Source organism: Stenella coeruleoalba (genome assembly GCF_951394435.1).
Source record: "Stenella coeruleoalba genome assembly, chromosome: 10".
In the NCBI taxonomy this organism is placed as follows: domain Eukaryota; kingdom Metazoa; phylum Chordata; class Mammalia; order Artiodactyla; family Delphinidae; genus Stenella; species Stenella coeruleoalba.
The window spans coordinates 70,755,937-70,773,656 of NC_137156.1; the positions used below are offsets into that span (position 1 = coordinate 70,755,937).

The 17,720-nt window shown below is 41.5% G+C and overlaps 1 protein-coding gene across 1 annotated transcript in view; it reads left to right on the plus strand.

The window, feature by feature from the left end:
- The window catches only part of CACNA2D3 (calcium voltage-gated channel auxiliary subunit alpha2delta 3), a 787,629-nt gene that overhangs the window by 347,027 nt on the left and 422,882 nt on the right, over positions 1–17,720 (plus strand). Inside the window, exons 6-8 of the mRNA XM_079935575.1 lie at positions 6,071–6,202; positions 11,876–11,936; positions 12,031–12,181. Coding sequence (XP_079791701.1) covers positions 6,071–6,202; positions 11,876–11,936; positions 12,031–12,181 — 344 coding nt within the window. The remainder of the gene's footprint in view (positions 1–6,070; positions 6,203–11,875; positions 11,937–12,030; positions 12,182–17,720) is intronic.

Here is a 17,720-nt window from a genome sequence, read left to right on the forward strand (position 1 = left end):
TTTTCTTTTTCTTAGTATCTCTGACAAAGACTTGGGAATGGTTTATTCCAGGGGGATAAGGAATGACAAGGAGGAAGAAATGCAAGTTTCTCCACAAAAATTTAAATATGTTAAGGGAGGAGGACTATTTAAAGTTGATATACTTAAGGCAAAAAATCCGAACAAACAAGTTCCATCATTGACGTAAAATCCCACTGGGGAATGAGCTCCTGAAGTCTAGCACATCGAGGCAATGGGCTGAGAGTCTAAGGTACCCTCTAGTTTTTGCCAAACTAGTAGCTGTGTTCCCCACTCACTTTTCTTCCTAGCTCCATCCAGAGTGGTTCAGCACTGGGCCATGAGTATTCCTCATCCCTCTCTTCCCAGGACTGCCAGAAAATGCCTCCAGATTTGGGAAAAGCAAGCTGCATTTAATATCTAGCACATCACTAAGTTTAGAGGAAGGGTAAATGTTTTGCTTATCTATTTTATAATTCAACACACATTAAGGGCTATTTTCCAATACATATTAAGTGTTTGATAATTAGCATCAGAAGTATTCATTATTTAATCTATGATCTATTTAGAATGAACGAGAGAGACGTCATTTGCTTGCTGAAATGGGAGACATCAAACCTCTCCAGCCATTCTCCTCTTGAATCTCGTCCAGCATGCGGGGCTGAGGAAAACTGCGTGGACTCAGTGCCCCCAGTAATCCCTGTGCTGGTGTAATTTTATATCCAGGAGACACACACCTTCAAAGACTTTAGGAAAGCCCAAGATCCTTCCTCCAGCTTGTTCAAGGCAGGAAATAAATGCCTTCTTTACAAGGGCCATACTTCAAAACCCAGTTGAACATGAATTCAGTCCCTTCCCTTCAAACAATTGCTTTTGGGTAACAGTAGTTTGTAATTCAATATTAGCCTATAATTGTTCATGTATGCTCAGATCCTCTAGAAATGGACCCGTATTTTGTGCTGGAAAATGGCAAGTTTAAATTAATACAGTGCTGCTAATTCACTGGAGAATAAATGATATTGAGAAAAAAGATGAAGGGAGTATCAGGTAACTTTGAGGTCTGGAGAGGAAACTCAAATACTAAGGCATCCATAAAGATCCTGATTGTTTGAAGGGTGTGTCCTGTAAAAAGGAAGTAGGCTATGCTGGCTATAGGTTTCAGAAGAAAAGAAATTTGATTTTTGAACCATGAATAAAAGCATGATGGGCCTTGGCACTGGTGGAGCACAGATTACGTCTGTTAGAAAATGTATACTTGGCAGGAAACTTTGCTGATCTGCTAAAATCCTCACCATGGCCTGCCCACCTCTCCAGCCCCATCCTGTAACTCTCTCCTTTGCTCACAAGGCTCTAGTAATACTTGTGGCTTTGTTGTTTTGTTCCCTAAGACATGGGTTTCTTCCCAGCTCCAGACTTCAGAACTTGCTGTTCTCTTTGCCTAGAAAGTTTTTGCTGGCCAAGGGGGTTTTGAGCTGATGCCTTCTTTGCATTCAGGGCTCTCCTCAAAGAGGTCATTTTTGACCGCCCAATTTGAGTAACTCCACTTTCCCCAACTAATCACACAGGGTAACTCTCAAGCCTACCATCCCTTTTACTTGTCTTCATCACACCCATTTCTATTTGGAATTCTCATTTCTTTTTCCTTGTCTCCCCTCGTCAGACTGAAATGTCAGCTTCATGATCTATCTGGTTCAGTGCTGAATGCCTGAGATAGTAGGTGCTCAATAAATATTAATCAAATGAACAAATGGAAGAATCATCGAGAGTGCCTGACCCTGATAATTTGAGGAAGGGAGGAAGACACATAGGTAGAGCCTTACCTGGATGTTCCTACAACAGCTGGACTGCCCTGGGTGGGGCGTTGGGGACTCACCATAGAGCTGCAACTGGTGATGTACCCTCCTGGTGGAGCCCTCCTGCTGCTGGGCACCTATGTGCCTTGTACCACCAGTTTTCGAGGGAGGGCTGCTCTCATTTGCCTTCCACAGATGGAGACATTGGGACACAGGGGAGTTAAGTCACAAGTCCAAAGCCATTAGCTAACAAGTGTAGAGTGAGGTCTCAAACCTGGGATTCCAGCTCCAGAGCCCAAGTTCCAGACTGGTGACTGCAATGTTGGGGTGCTGCCCAGAGGCACGCTGCAGAGAACAGGGAGGAAAGTTGGGAGTCTTCTTGGAACCTTATTTATTTGCTAAGACACGAAGCAAATAATGGCCAGTATGTATGGAGTGTTTTGTATGTGCCAGTTGCTGTGCTAAGTGTTCTACATACATTAATTTGCTTGAGGCTCATCATCTTAGATAGGTCACAGGAGGATGGAACTCGGGACTGAAATGCGATGGTTACTCATTCACAGAAATAGAACTAAAAGGAAATGTGTGTGCATGTGTGTAAGGGGGAGTGTGCAGAGAGAACGTTAGCCGTCTGCAACATCAGGTGACCCCTATGCAGCAAAGTGCAAGCTTCAGAGGAAAGCACAGATGAGAGCAGTTATTGGATGGAAATAAAAAAGGAAGCTACAAATGTGATTTTTTGATGGATTGTATGATGTATTATAAAAACAGAGCAGGGATGTGTGAGTGCTTTTCAGATACAAATTGAAAATTGATCAGAAAGGTGGTATGGGACACTCTTACTCTCTAAACTTCTGCTAGTAGTCTGTTTTACTAAAAGCTGAACGTCTGATAAATTTTTGACTGGCATTGGAGGTAATTTAATCTCTCAGAAGGTAGAGGAAACAGGAGGAAGAATTGCTATTCCTGGACTTGATATTGACCAATATGAATCATAAGTTGATGCAGAATGGACAGGAACATTGGGAAAATGACCATGTTATGTGGAGTTCACTTTATTGAGCAGAGAGGCTGGGCATTGACACAACACTAAACATTAGGGGAAATGATTTTAGTCCAGTTTGTTGCACTACAGGTAGGACCCATTGAAAGAGGTCAGGAAGAATTGTAAGCTCATAAAATTACAATGCAGACGTGAAAATCTGAATTGTTCCCATAAAGAAGAAAAGGGAGAAGGCCTTTAAACATCCTTCACCAGGAAAAAGGCCTGCATCTATTAAACTCAGATTTTAAAAATAGTACATTAACAACCATAGAATATGGGTATATTGTATAGGATAATTAAGAGAGTATGAGTACATGTAATGGGTTGAATAGTGGCCTCTAAAGGATATGTCCAAGTCCTAACCTCCAGTACATCCTTCAAATGTGACCTTATTTAGAAATCGAGTCTTTGCAGATGTAATTAAGCTAAAGATTTTGAGATGAGCTCATGTTGAATTTAGGGTGGACCCCAAATCCAGTGACTGGTTTTCTTAAAGAAAAAAGAGAGGGAGACTTGACACAGAGACCCACAGAGGCCAAGTGAAGATGGAGGCAGAAATCGGAATGATGTGTTTATAAGACAAGAAACGTCAAGGGTTGCTGGCGACCACCGGAAGCTAGGAGAGAGGCATGGAACAGATTCTCCCTCAGAGCCTCCAGAAGGAACCAATCTTGCTAACACCTTGATTTTGAACTTTTGGCCTCTAGAATACATTTCTGTTATTTTAAGCCCCCACCCCCACCCCAATTTGTGGTAATTTCTTACAGCAGCCACGTGAAGCTAATACAGTCCGTTAAACACCTTAGATTATTTTAACTAGACCATATTTTTTAGTGATTCTACTTCCCTTATTCATCATACCCTGGGAAAACCAAAGCCTTCTGTTCTTAAAGAGACATAATTTCAGAGCAAGATGTGGTATCCAAATGAAGTGGATGAAATGATCCTCAGGCACTACAGTTCTTTTTCAATTTCTGAAGGTGCTCACAGTTCGCAGAGGGAGGAACAATCTTAGGTTAGTAGGGCCATCTGGAGATACTACCCCCAGAGAAATCATGCTCAAGAAAAAAGAATTGTCTAACTGGAAACTGGTGAACTCCTTAACATGTTGAGACAGGGAGCCCGTGAAATGGAATTTTCGCTTCTAATTGTGGAAGGTTTTTATAATTGAAGTTATTGATGGAAGAGGCAAGAACCGTGGATTTTTCACTGTCATTATTGTATTTGCACCTTCGTGGATTAATTTAAGTGGCTTCCGTAGCAAGGAGTGAGTCACAGTAATTATTGTAAAGCCTGGACAGGAACAATAAAGAACTCCATTTTCCAGGATGGTGAGGATAGTCTTAACTCAAAATTACTTTACAGGAAAGAGTTGACTTGATCATTTTCACTCTCCCAGTCTATGATGTGGTTTATTATAGTTTACAAGAGTTAGAGCATTTGCCCTTGAGATGAGAGTTAGAATCCCGCTTGCCTGTTGCATCCGTGTAAGTGGTCTGAAAGAATGAGACAGGCTGGAGGTAAGACAGTAAGACAAGGCGCCATGTCTGTCCACTGGGTCAGGCGTCATATCGCGGCTCTGTCTCATCCTCCACATCTTGTGGGCAGCCAGCTGGCAAAGGGCACGCAGAGAGGAGGAGTGGCTAGCACAGTGCCAACAGTGAGTTTCCTTGCAGTGTACCTAATTTACATAAGCATTTCTAGAGTTACTTTTTTCGTTGGCTTGCTGTGCAACGTATGGGCTAGACTGAGGGAATCTGTCCCCATACCCGCTGTCTGTGTAGTATGGAGGGATCTTTGGAATGAGGACGCCACAGTGGGGTTACTGTGATTCACAGTTCCACAGGGAATTCTGGTGAGGGTGCTGGACTCCAGGGGATTGGACTAAGCTCCCTTGATGACTTTGTGAATGCCTATGGCCATTAGTCCCTTTCTGCCAATGTGTTTTACCTTCCAAACAGGCCAAATTATTGGGTATTATTATCCCCATTTTACAAATAAGGAAATCACAGATAAGAGGCTTTGCCATTTGCTAGTTGGGTGTTTTAGGAAAGAACCTGACCTCCTGGTTCTCCGTTTCCACTTGTATAGCATGGAGAACAACAGTGGACCTGCTGTGGAGGGCTGTGGTGGGGGTGACAGGAGTGAAGATGAGCACAGTGCCTGCCTTGCAGGAAGAACTCAACAAAGGTTTCTCCTCCTCCTCCTCTTCCTAACTATTAACATGCTCATCCTATTGTCATCCTTACCCTCATCATACTGGGACTGGACAATTATCTATACTCTTGCAACAAAATTTTGCTGAGTGTTGCATTATTTTGAAACAGGATCTTCCAAGGTTAAAAAAAAGTGGACAGTTAAAGAGTATCCTCAGTGATCCACCATGCTTTGATCAGTATGCAAGAAGTATATATTTTCTGTCTTTGTCTTCACTCTTAATTCTCATCTGTGGACAAAAGACAAGGGGTTATCTTTGGGCTCCCAAGGGTGAGGAAAAGACATTTGCTCATGGGATGACAGGGCAGAAGAGTAGATAGTTGTCTGGAATTGGAGAACAGCCTTTTATTCATCAGTCCATCCATCCATCCATTCATCCATTCATCTCTTTATCCATCCATACATTTTTGGAGTTTCTGCCACGTGCTGGTCAAAGGTGTGCAGCAGGAGATCAAAGCAAGATTGTTCCTGCCCTTATGGAGCTCATAATCTGCTGAACAAAAGAGGTAGAGAGATTTAGTTATGTAATTCCAATTTACTTATTTATTTATTTTTAAAGCAGACTTTTAAGTTAGAGGTGGAGAGAATTGGAACAGGGCTGCGTTGGCTGAGGTGACTGCAGTGACAGAAAACACATTTTTCCTGTTTTCAATGCTGAGTTCTGACTCAGGAGCCGAAAAGTGGAACAGAATGCTAAGAAAGTCTCTCTTTGCTTTCTCTGAACTATTTGCTCAGCCAGATTGAAAGTAACCCAAAAAGGGATGTGCCTTTCAAGTAAGGAGTCATCAGTAGAGTCTCCTGGGTGGCTTAGAGGGCTCAGGCAGGATGGGGAAACTCTAATGTACATAAAGCTGGAATTCCCAGGAGCTAAACATTTCGGGAGCTATAACTTTCTTCACAGCTTCCTGCAGGATGGGCCCCATGGTGATATCTGCCAGCTACGTGGGATGCCAGCTGGGGTTCTGTTTCACTTTGGTTTGTAACATTCCTCTTCTCTCTCCCCGCCTTTTTTCCCCAGATCCAGCAATTGTCAATGGGGTTTATTGGTCCGAGTCCCTAAACAAAGTTTTTGTAGATAACTTTGATCGTGACCCGAGTCTCATATGGCAGTACTTTGGAAGTGCAAAGGGCTTTTTTAGGCAGTATCCAGGTGAGTATCCCTGCATTGAGAATTATGATTCAAGTTACTGATCCTGTGATATTTTCCTTTAGGGTCAAGGGTTAACAGTTTTTTCCCTTCCCTTAGAAGAAAATGAAAGATTAAGTTCAAATCTATTAAATCTCTTGTGAGGGTACAGGACAGGAATGCAGTGTGGCATCTGCATACATGTGCACACCCACATTTGGATCTACGTGTGGTTTCAGCATCTTCCTCAATAGAGTTATTCATAGAGCTGCCACCTAAAGTGAGGTATTGGAGTGTGAAACGTATCATATTTCATCTTTCTGGACAAGAGATTGCTTTTATTACTATTACTACTATTACTATTACTGTTGTTATTATTACCAGGGAAAGGAGTAATCCATAATGGGCTGAGTTAAATTCTGACTGAAAAATGTAAGAAATGGAAACATTTGAGCTTAGGTTTCCCTACTCTAAAGCTGACTGCTCCTGAAAGGAGAGGTTGAAATGGCCAAAGCACTACTGACGTCAGTGCCACCAAGAGCACCCTCAAATGAATATGTTTGTCAGAGTTTGTCCATCGTGACTTTGGAACAAGTGTTCCTTCTAGGGTCTTCCCAGGCCTCTGCTTTGCAACAGGAATTTAATTCTGGCTTGGTTTGAATTGTAATTAAAAAAGGAAGTTTTAATTTTGCTTACAAGTTGTGAAAACAGGACTCGAGGCTGCAATTGTGCCAACATCACAGCTGTAGAAATTAACAAGCTCAACCTAAAAGAAGGAAAAAAACGCCCTGCATAATCTTGGAGCAATTAAGTGGAGTCTTTTATGTTTTCATTAAGTAAGCCTAGGCACCTGATGTCTTCCCACTTTGAGGCACAGAGACTGCCGGCCTCTGCCTTCAGGAGTTGTTTGCCCTGCACTTAGCATCTGTCCCCTGAGACTTGCCTGCCGAGTGCCTGCTTTGCCAGATTTTTCAACATTTCCCGAGAGCTGTGTTCAGCAGGGCATGCATGGTTCCTCCTGGAGCTCACAGAAATTTAAACAATAAGCATTCTATTAAAGATAACATTATAATAAACAGTGGTCTATTAAAGTTCTAGTGTCACCAAATTGCAGTCTGCTTTGATACACTCAACGGAGAGTAAATTTAATGCAGATGTTGTGAAAATAGAGCATGGTGGGGGGCTGATCCATCAGGGAAGCCACAAGGACATCTTACCACGTGGCATTTGGATGAAGGTGGAGCAAATAAGAAGAAACCACAGATCATCTGTTGTCTCCACCAGCAGGAAGTCTTCAAACTAAATTGAAAGTTTCAAATTTAAAATCTGATAATAGAGATGTATTAGTCATCTCGGGCTGCCATAACAAAACACCACAGACTCGGTGGTTTAAACAACAGACATTTATTTCTCATTGTTCTAGAGGCTGGGAAGACCAAGATCAAGGTGCTGGCAGATATGGTTCTTGGTGAGACCCCTCTTTCTGGCTTGCAGACGGCTGCCTTCTTCCTGTGTCCTCACATGGGAGAGAAAGGAAGCTCTGGTGTTTCTTACTCTTCCTGGAAGGGCACTAATCCCATCATGGGGGTTCTACTCTCATGACCTCATCTAAACCTAATTGCCTCGCAAAGAAAATTACCTCTCAATACCAGAACATAGGGTTCTTCAACCTATGAATGTTGGTGGGACACAAACATTCAGTCCATAACAAAAGAAAATCCTCATAAAGGGTTTCTCTAATTGGAGAGATTAATTTATGTACAAGATTTTTATCAGTCAGAATCAGAATAGTTGACTCAGAAATGCTTACAGTTCTTTTTTGATATTAGTGGCAGAATTTTGACTTTGTAAAATTTCTGCATATTTTCTTTGTGAATAAAGACATAGGTCACAGTCCTCCAAAGGGCTTCACTGCCCTGATACGTGTCAGTGCTCACTCAGTGCTTGGTTCTGAACAGAGTACACCTCTTGTTTCTTGGACATAAAATGATTGTTAGATGAGGGATCCATGGGCTTTTTTTGCTAGGATTTTTTTTTTTTTCTTTTTAGGATGCTTCTTTTCATGTTTAGAGTGGTACAATAGTATGAATCAGTGCTAAGTGTAAATGTCGTAAGCAGAAGGGAAGTTCCTTCATTCTTACATAAGTGTGTCCTGAGTTCTTGCTTTGTTCCAAGCCCTGTGTGGGGCCCTGAGGATAAAATGGTGAGCTAAGCGGAAAAGGTCACTGCCCTCGCGAAGCTCCCTCTTGTGGGGAAGTGCATTCGTTAGAGATTTTGGTTGCCAGTGGCAGAGACCCAGTTCCAGCCAGCGCCAGCAGGGAACACATTCATTGAATCACCTGACTTTCAGATGATGCTGAGTTAGGCTCTGCTCTGTTGGCCCTACTCTTCATTTTCATGTGCCAAGAAGATTATGAAGACATATGTTGCCTTAGATGAAATTAATTTCCCTCCAATATTAGTTTATAATGCCTTTGGGAGAGAAACAATAGTATATAGGAATATTGTACAATATTTTACATCTAATCAGATTTGAGCATTTGAGTCTGCAGTAGAGATTTTGACATTATTTTCAGTTTCACCTGTGGATATGCTGAATGTTCTAGGGACCTTGTCTTGTGAAAGCTGAGGAAGGCAGGCCGAGGAAGGCAGGGCAGGCATCACTGATGCTGGTCCTGAAGTCTGGAGTGCCGCCGAGAGAAGGCTGAATGGCAGTGAAAGCTGCTGCTGAACTGCACTGTTCCTTTTATCTTGAGAGTCATGCCCCAGCCAGCCTGGAGGGATCCCATGAGGCATTTGACACTTCCAGAAATGATATGGCTCCTGAGGGTACTCCTTGGTTAAGTGACAGTTCCTTGGATCTCAGAGATTTAAGATGAACCAACTATTATTTCTCTGGGATTTGATTACTTGAACATTTTCAAAATATCTGTGTGTACAAAAAAGTACATACTAAAATGCTGAAATGTCCTAGGAGAGACAGTACCATCTGGGACAGGGTTTCCTGAAGGTTGTCTCCTAAATCATTTTGTTGTGAGATTCTTGGGAAAGGAAGGGCTCAATGGTCAGATTAGTTTGGTAAATGCTGCCTCTTGCTGCCCCAGCAGCAGAGGTTCAAGATGAACATAAGCAGATTAAAGGCCCTCAGATGTTCCTCCCATGGCATGGAAACCAGTTTTACTTTTATACACTTAACTGACACTAAGATACAGTAAATTCTCATGGAACCTCCTTATACTGCCTGTGTAAGGAAGAGAATGGTGGCATGGGATTTGGGAGATCAAGTCCCAGTCCTAACTAGAAATCTCAGGAAAATCTGTTGAACTTTGAGAGCCTTGGAGTCCCTGCTATGAAATGAAGATTTGGGCCCAAAGGTTAGGTGTGGGTGAGATGATCCTCCAGGGCCCATACAACCCTGTCTTTGAGTCAAAGTGTGACCTTTATTGTTATATCCAGGGCAGCTGTGCCTAGAACTGTGTTGAGGTACTGTCTTCATCCTCTTAGTATGTACCTCCTGTCCTGACCAGGAAGGGCGTGAGCCTCCTGGTTCCTGCTGTCACCCAGGCTCTTTCTTTGCTATAGACATCCTCTCTGCACAGCCACACCAGCCTTCCTTCAGCTCCTTGAACTTGACATGCTCTTCTCATACCTTGGCAAACATGGTTCTCTGTGCCCAGGGGTAATCCTCTTTACCCTGTGGCCACCCCTCACTTTTGTTTTACAAGTCCTACGCTTCTTACATGTAGTGGGTTGAATAGCGTCCCTCCAAATTCATGTCCACCTGGAGCCTCAGATGTGAACTTTCATGGAAATAGATCTAATATAGCTGGGATGTGATCATACTGGATTAGGATTAAATCCAATGTAACTGGTGTCCTTATGAGAAGGGAGGACATACAGACACAGAGGGAAGACAGCCACGTGAAGATGGAGTAAGAAATTGGAAAGATGAGCTACAAGTCAAGGAACACCAAGCATTGCTGGGAGCCACCAGAAGCTAAGAAGAGGCAAGGAAGGATTCTTTCCCTAGAGCCTTTTTGAAAAGCACCAAGTTTCAGCAGTGCATGGGTGGAGTTACAAGCCCATTTGCAGGGAAAGGACCTCAATCCAAAAGGAGAGCATTGAGTGTCATTAATTCCTTCTTCCTAGGCCCTGGCCTAAATGCTAGGACAGTAAAACAGAATTGCATGTTTTCTCCCCCAGTGGAGCACATGGTGATAAGGCTGTGATGGAGGAAGGGTGGCAGAGTACGGGTGAGGTGGAGGATGATCAGATATGGTTGTGGTCTAAAAACACTGGCCACAATTCAACTCAAAGAATGTCCACTGAATGTCTACCATGCATCAACACATTAAAAAAAATTCTCTTTATTTGGACTCAAACCAGTTCTTTGTGGAATTACACATTGGAACATTACCTAGCCTCACTATATATATAATTTCATTATGTGTGAAGACTGTCATCCTAGCTGTACTTGGCTTTATACAAATGTAGTATGTCAGATGTTTTTAAAATAAATTGCATTCTTCTCCTTTAGTGTACAATATATTATGTCACTTTTATTTTATCTTCATTACCTAATAACCTTCAATTGGCAATGGCTTCTCATACTTCTGTTTTCCAATTTGTTACAGAGAACTTTTAAATTAGGTCCATTTGCACGTGGGAAATGTAGGTACAAGGAGGACAAAACAAAATGACTCTTTGGTTTACAAGCTGCCATCTCATGATTATCTCTGGAATAATTTAGTGATGTTATCTTAAGCAAGTGCCTATTATTGGCCCAGTGTGGTCCAGAAAACTGACCCTTATTAATTGGAAAGGAGAATCTCAATGCTACAAAGTCAGGATTTTCTGCTGTGAAAATAGTTTTTCTGTTTTATTTTCTTAACTCCAAAATCTGTGTTTCTAATCCTCCATCCCTGAGCAGTACTGATGGTTGAAAACAATGATTTTCTATCTTATTTTTAGGCAGCAAACCCTTTTCTTTTTAAATGAAAGTTTATTCATAAAGATTAAGTTGTAAATAGAGCATGTGAACCTTGGACATATCCTGACCAGTCTGCAAGCCATGAGACTAAGGATGTTGGATCCCATTTTACGTAAGGAGAAAAACCCCCAGGCTTCAAAGACTGAAATTGAAATTTTATTATGCAGTATAGTTAGGGCCATTTTATTTCATTTCAGTGTAGAAGGCCAAGACAAAACAGAACTGAAAAGAGAACAGACTTGTGTATATTCTGAGATGGAAACATTGAATGCTTTCTACCCCCCGTGCCCTAGACATATACCTATCTGGGTCCAGGGACGGGGCCTGACCCTGCCCAGAGATCCATGAATGATGCAGCCAGGTCCAGCAACTTGAAGGACAGTGAGAAATGACCTTGGCTAACTTTATCATTAGCCATGGGAAGGGGCTGGAGTCATGTCCTTTCTTGATGGACAGTGGGTTACTAAAGATGTCACCACTCTCTAGCAGATCTTGGAGTGCCTGAGCTAAGGCCGTGTTTGCTATGGCGTTCCAGCCCTAAAGCACCTTCCCAGAGTTGATGATGGAACATGTGATGAGCTCCAGGGTCGGTGTTTGCATGTGATTTTTCACCCTGTTCATTCAATCAGCAAAGCAGAGCAGCCTTGAAATGCTGTGAATAAATATTTGAAGTTTCTGGGTTTCTTATAACTCCATTTTTCTTCTAGGGATTAAATGGGAACCAGATGAGAATGGAGTCATTGCCTTTGACTGCAGGAACCGAAAATGGTAGGAAACGGTCAAACCTCTTAGTTATTTTTTAAAAGAGGAAACTTGCGTAGAGATTCAGGATTCATTTTTACTTAATTTTCCTCTGATCTAGGTACATTCAGGCAGCGACTTCTCCGAAAGACGTGGTCATTTTAGTGGATGTCAGTGGCAGCATGAAAGGGCTCCGTCTGACGATCGCAAAGCAAACAGTCTCATCTATTTTGGATACGCTGGGGGATGACGACTTCTTCAACATAATTGCCGTAATTGCAGCTGTTTTGTACTTTCTTTGCACTTTGAGTTCATGTGATCTTTTATCAGCAAGCAGTTAACATTCTTATTGCTTTTGTATACATAGCATTAGATGCCCTAGGATGAGGTCTCATTAGTCCCACGTTAGTTCACTGAATCGTGGTACTGGAGGGATTTCAGTCACTGGGAAAGCAGTTGAGCACATTTTTTCTCACCTAGCTCTCAGGCACTATTATCTGGAAGAGTAGCACCAGATTTAGTTTTCCTGGAGAACCAACCCTTTCAGAACCTTGGGGAATTAGACCTAGCGAGATTTCCCTTAAACTACTAGATTTTCTCATGTGGAAATTAATTTTAAGCTAGGTTAGTCTGATGACAATGATAGTAATAGTAATCATGATGGTAAGACAACAAAAATGTAGAGAGCAGTTTAAGGCTCATAGGGTACTTTATCTCAGCTTCAGAAACAAAAGTGGCATTTATTAAGTGCCTACTGTGTGCCATTTGCCTAATCTTCATATTGGTATTATCTTCGTTCCTCACAGCAGCCCTAGCGTGTAGGGGGTGGTTTTGGCATTTTCTCAAGTGAGGTTGCGGGGATTGAGAGTGTCAGTAACTTGCGGAGGTCACAGAGCTGGGAAGTGGGAGATTCGGGAACCAAGCCCGGGCATGAACACACTGCCTGGGCAGGAGCACTAATTCAGGAGTCCATCTCCAGTTCTTTATCCTCTTCTCCCCCGTTCTCTGGTATAAGTCTCATCATGTTCCTTATTTCCCTCCCACTCTTTTCCAAAGATGATAGCCACAATGAGCCTGGTTGTTTTCCTTGAATACGTAGCTGGGTGCTCCTGTGTGCTGGTCACCTGTGCTTTTCCACATCCCCTCTCTCTGGGACATGGAGTGGCTGCAGCAGGCAGTGGAGGCGGTGTGGTGAGAAGACAGAGCTTGGCTTCAGGGATGGGACTTAGTTTTGAATGCTAATTTGGCCACATACAGTGCCGCGTCTTGGGATGAACCACTTGAGTCTGCCTCTGCCTGCAGCTGTGATGCAGGTGCAGTCACATCACTCCCAGGGTCCCTGCCAGGACAACCAAAGCTGGTACACAGGAGGCCAGTGTTAGGGTATGAAAGAAGGGCTGCTATTTGAAGAATGAGTGGCATGGACATGCTCCAAGAATGCTGTTCCTGTGTCTGCATGGCTTCTCCGGGCCCCTGAGCAGAGTGTGTCATCATGGAACCCTATTTCTGGGCAGCCTTCTGCATGGGCATAACATCCACTTTTTTTTTTTATTTTTATTTTTTTATAACATCCACTTTTATTCACTGGGCAGAGGGCATGGGTATTGAAGTGACACTGGGCTTGCAGAGGGGATTGCTTGATTAGTGTCCTGCCAGCTTCTGATGAGACTTGGAGCAAAAAGGCACAACAGCAGGGCACCATGATTTAATAGCTTCAGATTTTAAAAAGCCCTAAAGAAGAAAAGGAAGAGAATAATAAATTCCATGGGAACAGAGGTTGGTCTTGTTTATTCAGTGTACTATCCCCAGTGCCTAGGACAGTACCTGGCAAATAGTAATTTAAATCCTTGTTGAATGAATTATACCAGCAGCTGCTTTCCATGGAGCATCACTGCCAAGTGTCCCAGTGTAGATGATCTCATTGGATATTCACCCGAGCTCTGTACCGCATAGCCTGGAGATAGAGGCACCAGGAGGTAGCAGCTACTGCCTTTAGGTCACACACTCAGAAAAAGTGGCACAGTGAGGACTCAGAAACTGTCCAGGTTCCCCTTGTCCTGTTTCCTGAGCAGAAGTGAAGAAAATATAGTTGAACCACTCAACCATCTTACTGTAAAACTGTATGGCCTCAGGCATAGCTCTTTGAAGGAGATTTTTCAGACAGAACTTTGGGTTTCCAAATCAAGAAAAGTTACTTTAGTTACCAGGCTCATTGTGAATATGCAAACGTGGGCTGATCCTCACACATCCTGAAGCATTTACAGTTAAGAAGCAGCTAATTTGGGACTATCTTTCTTTTTAATCTTTAATTACTCATTACAGAAGTATCAGAAATTTGCATAATAAGAGCTAGCTAATTACATTGTGAATCCTTTATCAGTCAGGATTTATTGTTCTGTTAACAAAACCAATCGATTGAAATAATCCCTGTAAATTCATTAAGATATACAAACAGTGTCAACTCAATAATGAAGAGAGGGTGATTAAGATAATTAAAAGTAGACATGCCAGTTATTATAGAACAGCTAAGGAAAAAAAAATTCTTTTTTACCCCAAATTGGCCCCTTATATAAAGAAACCCATTAGAGGGCCCATTAACCCTCACTGTACATCTGTTTGTTAGTTTTCAACATAAATGATCAGCTTCAAGACTATTTACATAATTATTTCGACAACTAGAAAGATACTCTGAATTTTTTCATTTGAAGCCTCTATAGTAAAATCATGAACTCTTTTCCCTTAATGGGATCAAATATGTTTGAATTTATATTAAAAGCCTGAGGTCATAAAAGGAACCACTAATTAGCAGTAACTCTAATGTATTGATTGCTTTTAATATAGGCAACATATGTAAAAATTTTAAACAACTCAGAAATGTTCCCATTCCCTTTCCATTTGGCACATATTCTTCCAAATTTTTCTGTATATATATGAACACATATTTTTCCCACAAAAATAGAATCCTATTTTACAGAATATTCAGCAACTTGCTTCTATACTTGTATTGTATCAAGTGTACCTGAAGAACAGAGCATTCCATCCTCTATAGTTGGCATTAATTTTTTAACCAGTCCCCCTTTGCTGGACACTATGCTGTTACTAATCTCTTTTCTACTCAAGAGTGCTACAGTGAATGGACTCATACATATATTTTTGCAGGATTGGGTGTGCTTCTGTTGAATAAACTCTAGAAGTGAAATTGTTGCACCGAAGGAGGGTCTGCACAGAGTTAGGTATTATCAGAATGTCCACTAAGCAGGTTATAATGTTTGCATACTTAGAAACTGTATTAGTCAGCTCCATCTGCCATAACTAAATACCACAGACTGGGTGGCTTAAGCAACAGAAATTTATTTTATCCCAGTTCTAGAGGCTGGAAAGTCCAAAGTCAAGGTCTGGCAGGACTTGGTTTCTGGTGAGAATTCTCTTCGTTGCTTGCACATAGCCACATTCTTGCTGTCTGCTCACGTGACCTTTTCTCCCTGTGCTTATGCAGAAAGAAAGAGAAAGAGGGCAAGCTCTCTCACATCTTCTCTTATCAGGGTACAATCCCATCACAAGAGCCCTACTTTCGTGACCTCATCTAACCGTAATTACCTCCCAAAGGCCCCATCTCCAAATACCACCACACTGGGGGTTAAGGGCTTCAACATATGAATTAAGGGGAGGACACAAGCATTCAATCCATAACAACAATATTTTGAGGGTCCTAAATAGTAGATTTGTAATTGACAAGTCTTCATTTGCATTCCCTTGAATTGTCTCTTCCAACCCTAAGTGTGGTTCACCAGTTTTGCCTTGCCAAATTGTGGTGGTGGCTTTTTCCTCCATCTCCTTTTCCTATTTCTACAGTGGCAAAATTGCTCTAGTAATATGATGTACATGTTTTCTCCATCTGTCTAAAATGGTCACTTGCCCCCATCTAGAGGGAGACCCCACTGCAGGCTCTTGTAAGTACAGGGGGTTGGGATGTTTGAAACTCCATTCAGAATGCCCTGCAAATCTGTTTGAATGCATTGTTCTAGTTGGCTGGATTCCATTTACGGGAGAGGACATTATCATTTCACCCTTCATTACACTGTCAGTTTTCTCTTGCTTGCTGGGTAGATGTTTGAGGAGACATTTCAGTGTTTTAGAGAGAAAGTAAAAAATACAATCTTTATTTTTAATGTTGGAAGCTCTTGTACATTGTAGGTTTTTCGTTTATACAAATCTAATTCATCATTGCCATTTGATTTTCAGTGCCATAATGGGGAAAGGAGGAAAAGAATTTAAATGGTGGAAAAGACTTTCCTTGCCCATTCTAGCCATTTTTGCATGTTTGTATTAACTTCATTCCTAAGTGCATCTTATAGAGTATTCTGAAAAGTGTCCAATCCAGATCTTTCCAGAGAATAAACATGAAAAGATAATGTTAAAACTTGTTTTAGTTTTCCTGAGCAGGATATTGCAAAATCAATCTAAGACCAATGAACTAAATGATTGAATTATGAAAGAACAGTTGAAATATGAGAGTGATTTTGTGCAGTTGAAGTTAAAATTTAAGATCAGACCACTGGTGCATGAAGAGAGATGTCTCTGACAAGAGAAAAGCCATATTTTTCTGATTCACTTTGAAGTCTAACTCCAAGCCATGCATTAAATTAACAATATTATCATAAAAATGAGGGTGCTAATTCTGTTCCATGCTGAAGTTAGAAAAATGATTTTACAGAAGCCTAAGCCATGCATTAAATGAACACAGTATTAACTGGGCTGATATTGATAAATCAATTTAAATGCCTCCTGTAGCCTGTGTTTGTGCAGAGTTGAATAGAGAAGAGCATCATTTGTTAGTTCAACCCAGAACTTTCTGGTGCCCTGGTTTTAATTTGCAGAATTTTCTTCAGAACCGTTTCTCCAGTGCTTTGCCTGCTGTGGATTTGCTTTTTAAAGTAATCGATTCCGTATTAAAAGTATGAGGATGGTATTTTCTTTCGGTGCTCATTTTCTCTGTACTGCTAATTACGTCCAGTCGTGTTTCAAATTACACAAGAAGCTTTTGTAATGCAAAAGATCCCTGGGATGCCTTGTGTTGGTGAAAATATTGTGGATTCATCTGCTTCATTACATAAACTCTACACATTTTCATTCTAAAGGTTATTTAATCGAAAGTGCATCAATAAAACCATAGAAATATTTAATGGAGTTCCAGCAATTCTACATCAGATTCTTGCATTGTATGAGCATGCCAGTATTTTAATTCTGTATATATATATATATATATATATATATATATATATATATTTGTGTGTGTGTGTGTGTGTGTATGTGTAACTAAGGCTTCTCTAAAACAGTTATTACCTGTTTTTCAAAGAGGCTAGAGATTCTTATCATATTAGTTTATTTATTTTTTTGTCTTTGTGTCAACTATTTTTTTCTTCTCTTGGCTTTGTTTCTAATCTTTTCCATCAGTGATCTTCAGTTTTGCCTTTCATTTCTTTGTTCTGGTTATTTACTTATTCAACAAATAGTGTTGAGTGCTAAGAGTTAAGTACTGAGGCTGCTTTTGTATGTAAAGAAGACAGGTTGTCTTCCTGCATGGACTTTGAGGTTTTGTGTGTGTGTGTGTGCTTTGGATGTGAATGAAACCAGGAAGCAGGTGCTCACAGTCGTGTGGACAGAGCAGTCTCAGAGAGGGTTGGGTTGGGGTGGGGAGGCTGAGAGAGCACAAAGCTGGAACATGCAGCCAACGGGGGGCTCAGTGATGGCTTCTTGGAAGAAGCGATGACGAAGTGAAGACTTTAAGGTAGGTAGGCATTAGCCAGGCAT